This window comes from Podarcis bocagei, assembly GCF_964188305.1.
Source record: "Podarcis bocagei genome assembly, chromosome: 12".
NCBI classification, from domain to species: Eukaryota; Metazoa; Chordata; class Lepidosauria; order Squamata; family Lacertidae; genus Podarcis; species Podarcis bocagei.
The window spans coordinates 28,775,921-28,791,612 of record NC_138137.1 but is presented as its reverse complement, the minus strand read 5'-3'; the positions used below and the strand labels follow the sequence as shown (position 1 = coordinate 28,791,612).

The following is a 15,692-nucleotide window of genomic DNA, read 5'->3' as shown; positions in this document are numbered from 1 at the left end:
CCTAAAGAGGAACGCGTGTGGACAGGAGAATGCCCAACTGGACATGCACAATTTCCTTTACTTTTATTTCCACCCCCCCACTGGTAAAATGGTGCGGCCGGGCGGGGAAGGAGGCGGGGCCTGAGCCGGCGCTCTGCGTGTGTGTGTGTTAATGTGTCCGTCCTTCACTTCTCCATTGTCTGTGGCTGCTGCTTGTGGCGGAGGCGCTGCCGCTGTTGTCTCTTTGCTTCTTCTCCTTAGACAAGAGCCACTTCCCCCAGAGAGGTAAAAGCTTGGCAGTGCGGGGAGAGGGGCAGGCGCCGAGGTCGGGGGGGTGGGAAAGAGGGTGCGGGTCCAGGAGGAAGGAAGACAATAGCTGGGGAGTGTCCGCGAAATGCACAAAAGAGGCAGAAGCGCGCCTGCACGACCCTCTCCTGCAAAAGGCAGGGGGAGAGAGGGGCGCTGCTCCTCAATTGCCGGCTGACGCCGCCGCCGCCGGAAAGGCAGGGAGTTCAGCAGGCTGGGAGGGTCCGCTTTCCTCTTTCCGCGGTGAACTTCGAGGTTGCGTGTCTTCCTTTCGCAAGGTGACACGAGACAACTCGGGGGTCGGTGTTGCGGGTGGGGGAAGCTGTGATTTATATGGGGTAGGGGGAGAAAAACAACAAGCCGGGATGGATTGAGCGCCTCTAGGAGAGGGGGATGTTGGAGGGATAGCTCAGTCCGTGGAGCACGAGACCCTTCAGCTCAGGGTTGTGGGTTCGAATCCCACGCTGGGCAAAAGATTCCTGCATTGCAGTTGGGGGTGCCGCGGTTGGGCTGGATGACCCTCGTGGTCCCTATGATTCTATCATTCTGGCGGCGAATTGCTTCCTGGTTGCTTCGGCCGGTGCTCGGCAGTGGCTGCTGCATGCGAAGAAACGTGTTGTGTATGGGAGGGTTCAGACGTATTGCCTTCTCCTTCCTGCATCCTTGGCGGGAGTCCGTTCTGCTGGGTGCAAACAAGCTTAGAAGGAAGGAGTTGCCTTTGGTCCCTTATAGAGTCTTTTGTAGCTTTAGTAAGGGGGGGGGGCGGCGGCAACAGACCCACTGGGCGCTGGCTGCGGTGGGGAGGACGCGGTGGTTGCTTCGCCCGGAGCCGTGCAACAAATCTGTGTGTGCGAGGAGGAGGGGACGGTGCTGCCTTGTGCGCAGTTTTATTACCGAGGCGCCATTGGCACTCCAGAGACCTTAACCTGCGTGGTGCCACCAGCCCGCCTGGCTGCATGTGGGGAGCCATCCCAGTGTCAGGTTGAGGCTGCAATCCCATACCCATTCTCCGGGGAGTAAGCTCCATGAAACTGAATGGGACTTGCTTTTGGTGCATAGGATGGCGCTGGAAACGTTTCCCTTAAAAAAAGAGAGAGAGACTCTTATGAAATCTGGACAGCGATGTCTTAATTTGCAGGCTTTTAAAACGAAGGTGTGCTTCAAAAGTTGGCTGAGATTCATTATTTAGTCATCCTAGTGGTTACAGGTGTTTTGTAAGCCTCTTGGAGGAAGGAAAAGTCTAGACATCGCTCAGCTGTTTACTTTCTGTTTACGCATTAAATTGGAGATCTGAGTTCTTTGAGGGAGTTCAGATTTTCTTCTTCCACTTTAAAAAAGGGGGGGGAGGGAGTTGCGTAAAAGCAGGAAATATCATTTTAAATACTTGTTTTATCCGCTGGATACAAGTCACTAGTATTGCTTAGCCCCGTGGATTTCTTGGAGATTAGTTTTTAGGATTGGGTAGTTTTGCAGCCTGCAGCCTAAATGAATTACAGTACATTGAATTTATAAGCCTTTTGCCGCTCTTTTTTCAGTTGAGGATTAAGGGAATTTCTGCTTGGCATGCTTGAGTTGTAAATTAATACACCTCCTGCATAATACTATTTTTGGTAGGCAAATTGATTTAAATAACGTTTAAGATCTTGAACTAGAGAAAAACTTGTGTTGAATGCAGTCTGACCCTAAACATGCTTACTGAGCAAGAAGTCCAGTTGTGTTCCATGGGGATTTAGCCCCTGCTAAGAGTTCTTCAATTGGAATAATCATAGTTACAGGTAGGTAGCCATGTTGGTCTGCCGTAGTCAAAACAAAATAAAAAAAATTCCATCCAGTAGCACCTTAGAGACCAACTAAGTTTGTTATTGGTATGAGCTTTCGTGTGCATGCACACTTCTTCAGATACCTACTGGAAGGAATTTTTTTATTTTGTTTTGGAATAATCATGTGTACTTTCTCAGAGGCCAGAATGGGATGAACAATGGTGTTTCCCCTCTTCTTTCAATGCTTAAAGGTAGGGTGTGATATCAGGCAGTGTTTGTGATTTCTGAGCATGGAACCAGAAAGTGTGGTTAGTCTACAGTACACATGCAGCAGAATAGGATGATGGGCCATAGGAGTGAATGCAGGAGGGGCTCTTTTTGAAAGATTCCAGTGTAAAACCTCACTGGCAGTAAAACACACACATCCCTCTTAAAAAAACCCAATAATGCAGCAGAGTGGAAGGTTTTAATTCAGCCCCCTTCCTACTCTGTAAAATTTCCACTAGTCGGGAATTTTGTGTATAGTATTATTGAAAATGTGAGTTGTAAAATAGTACAACCCATTCTGTCTTCATACTTTCAGATACTCAGGGCCATATATTTTTATTTCCCACTCCCTTAGATATGCTGTGCTTTAAGGTAAAAGGTAAAGATAAAGGACCCCTGGATGGTTAAGTCCAGTCAAAGGCAACTTTGGGATTCCAGCGCTCATCTCACTTTCAGGCGAAGGGAGCCGGTGTTTGTCCACAGACAGCTTTCCGGGTCATGTGGCCAGCAGGATTAAACTGCTTCTGGCACAATGGAAACCAGAGTGCACGAAAATGCCGTTTACCTTCCTGCCACAGTGCTACCTATTTATCTACTTGCACTGGCGTGCTTTTGAACTGTGAGGTTGGCAGGAGCTGGGACAGAGCAACGGGGTTTAGACCACAGCACCACTCGCATCCCTGCTGTGCTTTAAAGACTCTTTGATGTAGTCATGCAAACTTTGTGCAAAATGTATAGTTTTCAGTCCTTTAACTGGAAATGATGCAGCTGTTGAAGTGTATGTAAGTTTGCATGTCTTCCTTCTATGTATGAACAAGACAGAATGTTACTTTATTATATTAGATTTATAAAGGACTTTTTTTAAGAGGAAAAATAATATAGTAAAGTTACTGCAGCTTGACATTTTTGTAGTAACTTAGTGCCAAAGTTGGTTAAAAAAAATAATTTCAGATTCCATGGCACAATTAATTAGCATAGCTTGTACCTGGATGACAACTCTGAATTATTTACATTGTTGAGGCAAAATGGAAAAACCCCTCTTTATGGCTTTCTGGTTTCTGCGAATTCACCCACAATTTACAAATATCATTTGCTTGGGGAAATGACCTTCTGGGATGCTTTATAAAAAGCAAAATGTCATCACTATGTTCACAATAAAACCTAACTGTAGTTTGACTGGAAAATTATTGAAACAGTAGGTCAGGTGTATTATAACTACAGTGGTGCCTCGCAAGACGAAATTAATTCGTTCCGCAAGTTTTTTCTTCTTGCGAGTTTTTCGTCTTGCGAAGCACGGTTTCCCATAGGAATGCATTGAAAATCAATTAATGCGTTCCTATGGAAACCGCTTGCCAGGCTGGCGGTGCGGAGAAGGGCTTTTCTCCCCACCGCAAGCCTTCAGGACAGGTACGGGAACAGAGGGGAAGGGGCGCAGCGCTTCTCCTCTGTTCCCGGGGCTTGCGGTGGGAGGAGGGTTTTTCCTCCCCACCGCCAACATTCAGAACAGCATTCTGAATGTTGGCGGTGGGAAGGAAAACCCTCCTCCCACCGCAAGTCTTCAGGACAGCCATCCGAAGGCTGGCGTGGGGAGAAGGGCTTTCCGCCCCACCGCCAGCCTTCAGAGGAGCCTTCCGAAGGCTGGCACGGGGAGAAGGGCTTTCCGCCCCACCGCCAGCCTTTGGAGGAGGTCCGAGGACAGTGGGGAAGAAGCGCTGCGCTTCCCCGCTGTCCCGGAGATTTCCCTATGGGCTTTCGTCTTGCGAAGGAAGCCCATAGGGAAATTCGTTTTGCGAAGCGCCTCCAAAACGGAAAACCCTTTCGTCTAGCGGGTTTTCCGTCTTGCGATGCGTTCGTCTTGCGGGGCACCACTGTACCGTATTTTTCTCTCTATAAGACGCACCAGACCGCAAGAAGCACCTAGTTTTTGGAGGAGGAAAACAAGGAAAAAAATATTTGATTATCAACCCAGTCATCACATGCCATGGTTAATGGTTCACTATGAATCCCCACTAATGAGTGAAAGCAACAATTCACACACCTTGGCCTTATGTTTATGTCTGCACAAGGATCCTGGTTTGCCTCACTCTAGCCAAACCACAATTGGTAAGCTAAGAATAAACAGTGGCTTCAGATAATGGCTTGTTTGGCGTGAAGCAAACCATGATTCCTGGTTTGAATAGAACACTAAGCCACAGATTGTGGCCTGTAACTTCTGCCCCCTAGCAGGTAGGAGTGATCTGCACATCTATGGAAAACTATTAGTTTCACTGGGATATGTGAATGCAGCCAGTAACGGATATTAAAAGCCATTCAAAGCTGTGGGCATCTCTCTTGCTTGTGCATATTGTTTGCTGTGGTTTAAAGTAGCAAAATCTTTAGGCTGGCAAAGTAATAGATTTTGTAGTTATTACATGCATGTAGCAATTCTTTTTCTTAAAAAGAATTAAAATAATTTTATGATTTTCATTTATATACATTTTGCTAGTAGTTTAACAGTAAATCAAACATTTCAACACGACTTCTTTCCTCTTTCTGCGGTTCATTAATTTTTTTATCCTCATTCCATGCATATTCCAAGTTATATTAAATCATTCTTTTATTCATCTATTTTCATGTATCTATATTTTAAAAACTGCAGGTTATTACAATAGTCCTGCTGATGTTTTTATCTGTTTGCAATTTGTTTGTAAATATTCAATATACCATTTCCATTCCTTTTATAAAAAAATTGTTATCCTCATTTCTTATTCTTCCGGTAAGTTTTGCCATTTCTGCATAGTCCATAAGTTTTTGTATCCATTCTTCTTTCGTTGGGATTCCTTCATCCTTCCATTTTTGGGTGCATTTCTGAATCACTTATTTTTTTCTGACAGTTTTCGGTGCTTTATGGTTTTGAACAAGTAATTACAGTGTATGTTAGCAGTGCAGGGCAGATTGCTAGTCTATGGACTGGTCTAAAGTGTTTGATTTAGAACAAGCAACTTAAGTTGTAAAACAATAGCTCCCCGTCACCCCACTGTATCCTGAGAATGTTTTCCATCACCCTACCTCCTCCCCTTGTGTTATATATAAAACTAAATGGAATGTACTCCCCCCCCCATTGCAGAAAAATAAATAAATCAATGTCTATGGTTGCAGCCTTTTTCCTGATTCTCTGATTTGACATAGCTTCAATTCTCCCTGTGGTTTCTTCTGAAAATGCAAAAACAAGCAAGTGCCACCGAATATTTAAGGATAAAATTGTAGGTTTCTATTTACGTTAAGCTGTCTTTTTTCGGCAATATCAACATGACCTGTGTAGGATGTTAATTCAGTCTGTAAGAAGAAAAATATGTACATTAGTGCCTACCACATTTATTCTTCTGCTATGTGCCTCTAAAGAGAGATGGGGAAACTATTTATATCTTTGATCACATTTTTAGAAAAATAGGAACACTTGATTCCATGTTTATTAGATGTGTTTGAAAGAATAAACACTGTACAGGTAGAGAGATTCTTGTGCAGCCCAAGGAAAGCTAATTGGTCACTGAAGAGGTGTTCTAGTCTGAACCTTGTTTCTTTTCCAAAATCACTCTCATCTCCCGCAAAGTGACTAGGCTTTATGCAACTAAATTTACTCAAGAGTAGATCCAATGAAATTCATGGACCCAAGTTAGTCGTGCCTATTAATTTCAATGGGTCTACTCAGAGTGTAACTGGGACTGGATAGAACCTAGTGTTTTTAGTCTCTTCTTTATTTTGTCATGATGTTAAAAATGTTTTTAATGGAACATCCAAACCATGGCAATTGAAGTATATTCCCAGGTATTCCTAGCCTAAGGCATTTCATCAGTCTTCTATAGAATCACAGAATTGTAGAGTTGGAAGTGGCCATGAGATTAAGAGCCTCATGCTCTATTGACTGAGCAATCTTGTGCCAGGGTATTGTAATTCTTTAGGCAAAGGTCACCCCCCCCCCATCAAAAAAAGGAGTCCATTGGTATAGAAAGTCTTCCATCCACCCCCAGATTCCTTTCAAAATTGCACATACACTTTAGGTAACTAATGCACATATAAACACCCCCATGTAGGAAAAATGTCAATTGTAAAGTGACTGCAATGCTTTACGCTTCTTGGACTTCCATTTCTTTGTTACCTTAACTTTAAGCGGATAGAGCAAAGGTGGAAACTATGACATTCTCTATCACAATATGGCCATCAGCTTAGATGGCTTTAAAAGGGGGTTAGTTAAATTCATGGATAATAAATCTGTCAGTGGCTACTAGCCATGATGATTTATGTTTTACATTCCTCTAAATACCAGTTGCTGGAAATCATATGTAGGAAAATTACTGTCGCCCTTGTGTTCTGCTTGTTGGCTTCCCATGGGAATTTTGTTATGAGGACAAAATTCTGAATTAGACACACCTTTGGCCTGATCTAACTGGTCTCTTCTTACTTAGGTCCTAAGATTTGTCAGCTGGTTCAGTCTGCCCTTAATTGCTCTTCTGCTAACCAACTTGGGACACATTTTCCTGTCCAGAATTGTGCAACATAGAGCATAATGATAAGATATTGCTGAGGAATGGTAGACATGGTGGGGAAGCACATGAAATGTGACATTTTGGAGAGGAGCAGGGAGAACACGTCAAAGGATCCCTAATTCAAGAGGTGCAAAGGAGCTGCATTATTTTTTTTAAAAAAGCCATCAATCTACAGTTTTTGAAGCCTGGTGCTTATGTGCAGGGCTGGATATGTTTTACTACATTTCAGCAAACCTTAAATCTCAAAAAACAACCCAAAACAAAACCCAACCCAACCCAGAAGCTTTAAACAGCATGAACACAGAATGAATTCAAAATTTTCTTTTTAGCCAGAAGTTAAACATGTCCTAATAAGAGCATTATGCTGTCAACTTAGCCCATGAATAGGTTTCTTGAAATACTTTCATTTTTAAAAAATCCAAGGTTGAGCATGATAAAATAGCCTCAAGAAGCCAAAGGCATGGCAAAGGAAAACAATAAATATATCCGTATTGTTTGCAGAATTGTAAACTTCTCTCAGTTGGTGACATTTCTTCCTCCCAGGCCACACCCCTCACCACGAACTTCTTATGTGTTTTTGGCTCCGCTTCTAGTGCAATTGAACACTGATGGAAACCAGAGTGCATGGAAATGCCGTTTACTTTCCCACCACAACAGTACCTATTTATCTGCTTGCACTGATGTGCTTTCGAATTCCAAGGTTGGCAAGAGCTGGGACAGAGCAACGGGAACTCACCCCGTCGCAGGGATTTGAACCTCCAACCTTCTGATCAGCAAGCCCAAGAGGCTCAGGGGTTTAGACCACAGTGCCACCTGTGTCCTTTTCCTCCACTTACGCCACTGGCCAAGCTCACTTTCGCTCCAGCAACACTGGCGTGTGGCCTCAGGTTGAGAAGCATGCCCTACTCCCAGTCTACACTAACCGGCTCTCAGGGTTTCAGAGAAAAATGTTTCCTATTCTTCCCTGGAGATGCTGGGAACTGAACCCACAATCTTTTGCATTAAATGATGTGCTGTATCACTGAGCTATGGCCTTTCCCTTAATGCTTTCTACTACCCCACAGTGCACACACACACACTTAACGTTTGCTAATCCACTTGCAAAATTTCAGGTTGTCAAGTTCCTGAGCCAGCTGAATTCTTCCATTATTTCCCCTCGCTCCCTGTCTTATCTGTTTCTTTGGAGTTCCTGGGAGATTGAGCATCAGTTTGTCAGCAACGCTCACAAAATAGCTTGCTTATTAGCAAAGTGTATTGAGTTGGAGTGGCATCAATAACTGCCTGAAGAACAGCAGGCTGACATATCCGCAAAAGATGGGTTTCTCCGGGCCTTTAATTATCCACTATTTTTTGACTATGTGTTTTAGGGGTAACCATGTCAATGAAATTACTGAGTGCTCTCAACATGCCTCACTTCACAGATACTCCATTTGTGACATGTCTACCCTTTCTTTACAATGGTGAAAAAATGAGGTTATAGCTATATGGGGGAGTAAGATGCTTCAGTAATGAGTGAGAGCTTTTTTGTGCTCTCTAGGCAACAATCTGCTGGGAACTTCTCTTGAGCAGGCCCCGTGAAACATAAATAAATTGCACACATGAGAAAATTGTGGGGTTGGCTGCTTCTTCTTCTGAGTCCAAAACCAGGTAACTGACAAGCTTCATGAGAGAAGCGCCCAAACTCTGAGCTTTCTTTCTTTCTTTCTTTCTTTCTTTCTTTCTTTCTTTCTTTCTTTCTTTCTTTCAACATTATGAAGCAAAATGCTGGCCCCATTCAAAGCAATTACCGTATTTTTTGCTCTATAAGACGCACCAGACCATAAGACGCACTTAGTTTTTGGAGGAGGAAAACAAGAAAAAAAATATTCTGAATCTCAGATGCCAGAACAACAAAAGGGATCGCTGCGCAGTGAAAGCAGCAATCCCTCTTGCTGTTTTGGCTTCTGGGATAGCTGGGCAGCCTGCATTCACTCCAGAAGACGCACACACATTTCCCCTTACTTTTTAGGAGGGAAAAAGTGAGTCTTATAGAGCAAAAAATACGGTACTTTGTGAGAAGATCCAAGACCAGCTTCAGAATAGCTCCAAAGTCCCTTCCCCAAACAACGAAGAAGGGACTTTTTAGTTTATTTTCGAGCTGTTTTGGGGACTTCCTTGGTTCATTTGTCACCCTAGAATTTTCTCTCTAGACATGGAGAATGGGGAAGGGACCATCTGGCTTCATTTTGAAGCTGTGTTTTCATCTTTCCTGACCAGAGAAGTGATGGTTTCCCAGAGAAAATAATTGGGAAATACGGGATTTTACTGTAGGTGTGACTGGGCAGCAACTTGTCCACCCAAAAGCCAAAGGTGGTCGCAACGGCAGGCGTTCATGTTTTCTCGTGTGTTTAATTTTGTGGTTGGAGTCAGGAGTATGACATGTTCAGAAAGTTATGGCAGAATGATAAACACCGAGTGGAGAAATATAGCATATAGATTCAGGCTTCGTTGTTTGAAAGGAGAGCTAGGGGTGAGCTTTATTTGGGGTGTTGTTGTTTTAAAGAACTGGCACATTCAGAGGAAGGATAGGTTAGAGCAGGGTTGGGGAACCTTTTCCAACCTCAGAGCCACATTCCACCACAGACAGCATTCTGGGGGCCACATTCTGCTAACAGGTGGGGCATAGGCAATAGCAGGCAGGAGATCTGCAGCTTACTTTTGCACATAGGCTACATTTTGGTCAGAAGACTCTACACACAGATTCCGCTCCCCATTGAGGCAAATAAAGAGACTTTATCACTGTTCAAGGATGCGTTCCAGTAAGGCAGAGGCACTTGGGGTTGTGAAGCAGAGTCCACAAACACTGGAGCCTGAGAAGAGTCTCAGGGGCCAAGTAGCAAGGCCTGGAGGGATGTATTCGGCCCCTGAGTTACTCACCTCAGGGCTACAATTCATCACTGTCTGGCATACTGGCTTTCTACAGGCTTCAGTCATACAGCTCCTCCTATATTCTGTTTAAAAAATAATAGTTCTTGATACTAATTCAAAGAGATACAAAAACACGCAAAGTATCTTTTCACAATATACTGAGATAAAACAGCTACTTAGTGTATAAGAGAACAAAGCCAGAAGGAAGAAAAGCCACGGAAAGGAGAAGCCTAAAAAAGAGAAAGCGAGGAAAAAACTAAAGATGAAGGAAATAAAAGAACTTCTGGTTCTCTAACACTGCAGCTGTATATGCTATTCATTCCTCAAGATCCAACCATTCTATCGTCTATAAACCAGTATTTTTTTCAATCTTCAAATCCAGATATTACAAGATCATTTTCTCTTTCATGAAAAAGGGCCATAAGAAATGTCAAATCCTTAACACCTCCTACATTCTGAAGTGATACTGTCATTGAAGGATATTACCACATGGTGTGTTTTTTCTGAATGGGAAGAGCTGCCCTATGCACCAGTTTTAGATATTTCGGTCTGTGTGTGCATTCATGGGTGGACCTTCCAGCTGTTGCTAGCTGTCAGTCATACTTGGGCAGCATAGGTGACTTCCTCTGTTCTCTTCTGTTCTTGTACTGTGGCGACTTATTTCTCTAGCCATCTGCAGCAAGGATGAGAGACAAATTCCATATATGCCCTGGCAGCATTTGATGGGGATTTCACAAGAAGCTGCTGCTCTTCCATCTCATTCCAGACGCATCCTTTCATCCTGTCAACACTTTACAGCACTTTCCTTTTTCCAAACTTGAGTGATGCACGTACGCTTGTTTTCCCACTTACAAATTTAGTTCGTGTCTAACTTTGGATGTTCTTTCGCTTTGTTGCACAATGAAGTAACAGCTTTTCAGACCTGGCTGGGTCTGCATCCTGCAAAGCATCTCTCTATCTCTGACTGCATACAAACCATACGCCTAAAGCACACACCTCAAGGAATCTTGGGAATTGTAGTTTTTGCTCAACAGAGCTGCAATTCCCAGAATGCTTAACAATCTACAGTTTGACAGACCACTCTTCTTCCTAGGCTAAGAAGAAAATGGCAAAAACTGGTTATTTACTGGGGTAGAGTGACTTTTGCAGCTGTTGTCATAGTTGCAAAAAAACAATGAAGCATGGGACTGAGTGAGAGAGAAATTTCTAGAAAAACAATGGGATATCATCTCCGCTCAAGGCATGATGGATAACAGCAACAAATGGGAAAAGATAGACATAACACTTTACAAGGATGGGAAGAAACAGCACAGACAGAATAAATGTCACACACAGGAAGAACAAGGATATACTTTGAGATCCTCGCTTGTAGTTCTATAAATCATTTAATGTGTCAACATGAATTGAAGTTTTGAATATTGCAGCTGTTGTATAAGGGATTATTATTATGACTGGAATGTAATTGAAATCAGTAAGATTTTGGAATGCAGAAATAAAGAAAAACATCAATAATAGCACGTGGGCCCCCACTAAATTACCGTATTTTTCGCTCTATAACACGCACCCGACCATAACACGCACGTAGTTTTTAGAGGAGGAAAATCCGTAGCCATGCCACCCGTAGGCATTCCCTCCATAACACGCACAGACATTTTCCCTTACTTTTTAGGAGGAAAAAAGTGAGTGTTATGGTGCAAAAAATACGGTATATAATTTGGTATTTGAATGATTGATAATAATAATTTTATTTTAAATTGGTATTGTTATAATGAGACTATCATTGAATTATAATTAAAATTAATAAAAAGGATTATAAAATAATAATAATCTATAGTTCCCAAGATACTTTGGGGTAAAAAAATGTTCTTTAAATGCATGGTGTGTACACAGCCCCCACTTTTTGTAGTCGCTCCCCAGTGGGCCATGGAATGAGCTCTTAAGAAGCCAATTTGTTGCAATATTGTTGGACTCTGCGGGCTTTCTCTTGTGTTGTAAAACCTGCATCTGAGCTGGAATGAGTGTGCTACGCTGATCGCTGCCCAATTTCCATCTCCAGTAACCTGTAGTCAGCAAAGTTCTGAATCAGAGAGCTTAATAATTAGGATTCTATATTATAGGGTGAGTCACACTTTGTAGAGAAGGCTCCCTGCTTCAGAACTTTGCTTTCCATGAGTTGGTGGTGATGGTGATGTGGGATGAGCTTCACACATTCATCTCTGTTCACATGTAGGTTTTACAGCACATAACAGTATGCACATAATCCTTTTGTTCCACATAATCCTTTTGTTCGGCTGGGTGCCGAATAATGACTAATCAAGGACTTGCGCTTTTGCTTTATAATGTAAGAGCATTTCTCTCTAAAAGAGGAAGCATGATGGCAAAACGTTTGTTTCTGTGCCCTGCTCTGAAGATGCTCTGAAGATGCTTCTCCAGGGTGATCCTCCACTCCATCGGCTGGCATGCGGACAGCAAGTTTACGTGTGCTACTGGCTCTAGCACTGCCGGCTCTGCATTTTGATGGCATCAAATCAATCAGTGTACAATGAGAGTGAAGATAGCATTGATCAATGCCATGCCTTTTGGCACTGCAGGCTCTATGGCAGCAGAAAGCAGAGAGGATAATTTCCCACTGCTCTGCCATCATGTGGTCCAGGCTAGGGATATCAGAGAATTCTGACAAAAATGGAAAAACAAGTGGGAATTTGCTGCAGTCTGCATGTTCAGGGAAGTTTTTAATGGTTGGTGTTTCATTATGTTTTTAAGATTTTGTTGGGAGCTGCCCAGAGTGGCTGGGGCAACCCAGTCAGATGAGTGGATGATGATGATGATGATGATAATAATAACGACAATGACGACGATGATGATGATGGGATTGGAAATCAGTCAACCAAATGTGATTGGTATTTGTTTACATCATTGCTGTTTTTCTTAAGTCCAGAAATGACAATGAATGGACACTTTTCACATTGTCCTGAAATTTCCTTTACATTGAAATGAATATAAGTTATGTAAATTGATGTTGGAACTTATATTAAATAGTGGCCAGTAGAATGATTAATGTAGTATTGGTTGGAAGCCAAACTGTGGCAGAACGGAAATGGCACAGACTGTGACGAATATACCGTATGTCAGAATGGAAATCTTACATCCCTAGTCCAGGCTGAGTCATCCCTGCACAGCCCTCTGTTATCCTGCTGCCATTTCTGCTTTACTACTTCTGCTGCTCATGGAGCAGCTACTATGAACAATCTGATCATTTGAGATGGTTAGGCTTTCAACTCTTTTCACTGCGTGTCCTTACCATATATTGTGTTCATATGGTATATTAACACCTCTTTGCATGGGAATTTTAGATGAGGCTAACTCATTGAAAATTGTCAAACTTAAGCTTATATAAATAGGAAATCAACATTATTGGAGGGTAGTGGGATACAGCTGGAGGTTAGCTTTGCCATTTTGTTTTGAAGGAACTGTGACAACGTTAACTGCATGCCAGCTGCAATGAAATAAAATAGCCAAGATATCAAAGTACCATTCTTATTAGCCTCCAGTTCTGTTACACAACTCTGTGAGGCAGTTAAGAGTCTTCTGGACTCTGCTTTTGTTGGAGGCAGTTTTGATTCAGTGCCTTCTGCTTCCCCCTCCCCCCTTCTCTCTCTTTTAATCACCCACTTTTCTTCTTCATCTATGCTTTGATTAAGTCATACTCCAGCATGTAAACAGAATTACCCTTCTCTCTACCCCTCTGTCCATGCCTTGTTTTGTTTTGTTTTTGAACGACTGCCACCGTGCTTCTGTTTGACATTCAAAATATGTTGCCTCTTGCACAAAAACAACCTGTTTGGGGTTTCATGGTCTGACATTTTGGAAGGTGTATGCTTTCTGAAAAAAGCAGATAAGGGTTACCATAATTGCAGTTTTGGCTTTCAGAAACTCAAATCATCGTCTGAAGGAAGTTCAATGTATGATGCAGGGTAGATATAAAATCGCAGAGCAATAGGAATTTGCTGTTCGTGTTTCCTCAGAGGGAAGTCTTTCTGTGTTTAATTGGGCTTTCTTCAAGATGAGTAGGATTAGGGTTTGCAGCCTAATTCAACCATATTTTGAGACTCTCACATACCTCCTTTTTTTTAAAAAAAGATATTTATTAAAATTTTCAAGATATTACAAAATGAAAAATAAAAAATAAAAATAAAAAACAGTTAAAAACAACTCAATATTTCCATTACTTATTTTTCATTAGCTTGTTTCCCGGACCTCCTCGCACCTCCCTTTTTTGTATTCCAATTCAGTTTGTTAGTTCAGCAAATCCTTCCCCTCTTTATTTATCCTAATCTTTAATCTTAAAATATTGTGACATTAAATTTTTACATATTAGTAATCCATTTTTCATATTCCCTTATAGTATTACAGCTAAAAACCACTTAATTTCTATCCAACATCATTCTAACATTCATTGAGACTCTCACATACCTCCTGCCTCCCAAGGTATTATCCTACATAGATGACTTTCTAGCTGTGTTTCAGAGAACTCAGGGATTTACTGTATGCTTATCAGAGTTTCTCACCAAGCAGATTATTAAATGTGGACAAGCTGCCTGAAGAACAGCTTAGTGGTGGGCAACATTCCCCTGCAATGGGATGATATCAGTGCATACCATCCATAACTGAGTAAACACCTGGAGCATGTATTGCAATTGTTTGCAACATGCAGAGCGGGCCCAGGAGATGCCGAAGAGCTCCATGGCAGACAAGTGAATGTGGGAAATACTCCTTAAAGTAAAAGGTTAGAAAATCATAGTTTTGCATCATTCCCCTGCTCTTTCACCTAGGCTAGTAGCCATTGTGATTCCTTGTCAGCCATGTGTTGGGTGATCAGAAGTATGCAAAGCCTTAAGGTAATGCTGTTGATTTCACTGCCATCCTCCTCCAAGCCTCACCACCACTTAGATTTCTAATGGTAAAGGGACCCCTGACCGTTAGGTCCAGTCGCGAACAACTCTGGGGTTGTGGCGCTCATCTCGCTTTACTGGCCGAGGGAGCCGATGTTTGTCCTCAGACAGTTTTTCCAGGTCGTGTGGCCACCATGACTAAGCCGCTTCTGGCAAACCAGAGCAGTGCACAGAAATGCCGTTTACCTTCCCGCCGGAGCGGTACCTATTTATCTACTTGCACTTTGACGTGCTTTCGAACTGCTAGGTTGGCAGGAGCTGGGACCGAGCAATGGGAGCTCACCCCGTCACAGGGATTCGAACCGCTGACCTTTTGATCAGCAAGCCCTAGGCTCAATGGCTTAGACCACAGCGCCACCCGCGTCCCTTTAGATTTATTAAGACTGGGCTAAATACTCCTCCTTAAGGGTGTATTTACACCTGCTTTTAACCTGCCTTTCCTCCTAGCAGCTTGGGCTAGGTTGAGGTTTGTTGTATCGCCCCAGTCCCCTTCCCTTAATCCCCACAAAATCTGACAGGGATTATTGTTCCAAACCCAAGGTCACGCAGCAAGTTTCATGGCTGAGTGAGGATTTAAATCTGGATCTGCCCAGTTTTAAGTCCATGACACACAAATTCACCTGTAACTGTGGCTGTGTGAGGTCTAGTTGTGTTTGGGCTCAGGATGTGGCCTGTAAAGAGACACAGGGTCACCATCTAGTTGCTGCTAAGTAGGCCTGGTCATCTCCCGGGTGGGTAACTACCTGGGAAGGAACCACTTCTATACCACCTTGAGGTCCATAGTGGAAGAAAGGTGGGGTATAAATGTAAGGAAATAAACAAATGTATTTCCCTAGGGCAGGGATGGGGAACTGGGGGTGAATGTGGCCCTCCACGCCTCTCTATATGGCCCTCAGGACTTTTCCCAGGTCACACCCACTCCTGGCTCCTGCTTTGCACCATTCCTGAGTGTTTATGCTTGGCTGGAACGTGTCATTAGACACTGATAATGCTCCTTG

At 42.9% G+C, this 15,692-nt stretch overlaps 1 protein-coding gene across 1 annotated transcript in view; it reads left to right on the top strand.

The window, feature by feature from the left end:
- The first annotated feature begins 119 nt into the window (after positions 1-119).
- The window catches only part of BZW2 (basic leucine zipper and W2 domains 2), a 45,938-nt gene continuing 30,365 nt past the window's right edge, over positions 120-15,692 (top strand). The window contains exon 1 of the mRNA XM_081164755.1: positions 120-264. Within this exon, the coding sequence (XP_081020881.1) occupies positions 152-264 (113 nt within the window). The 5' untranslated portion in view covers positions 120-151. The remainder of the gene's footprint in view (positions 265-15,692) is intronic.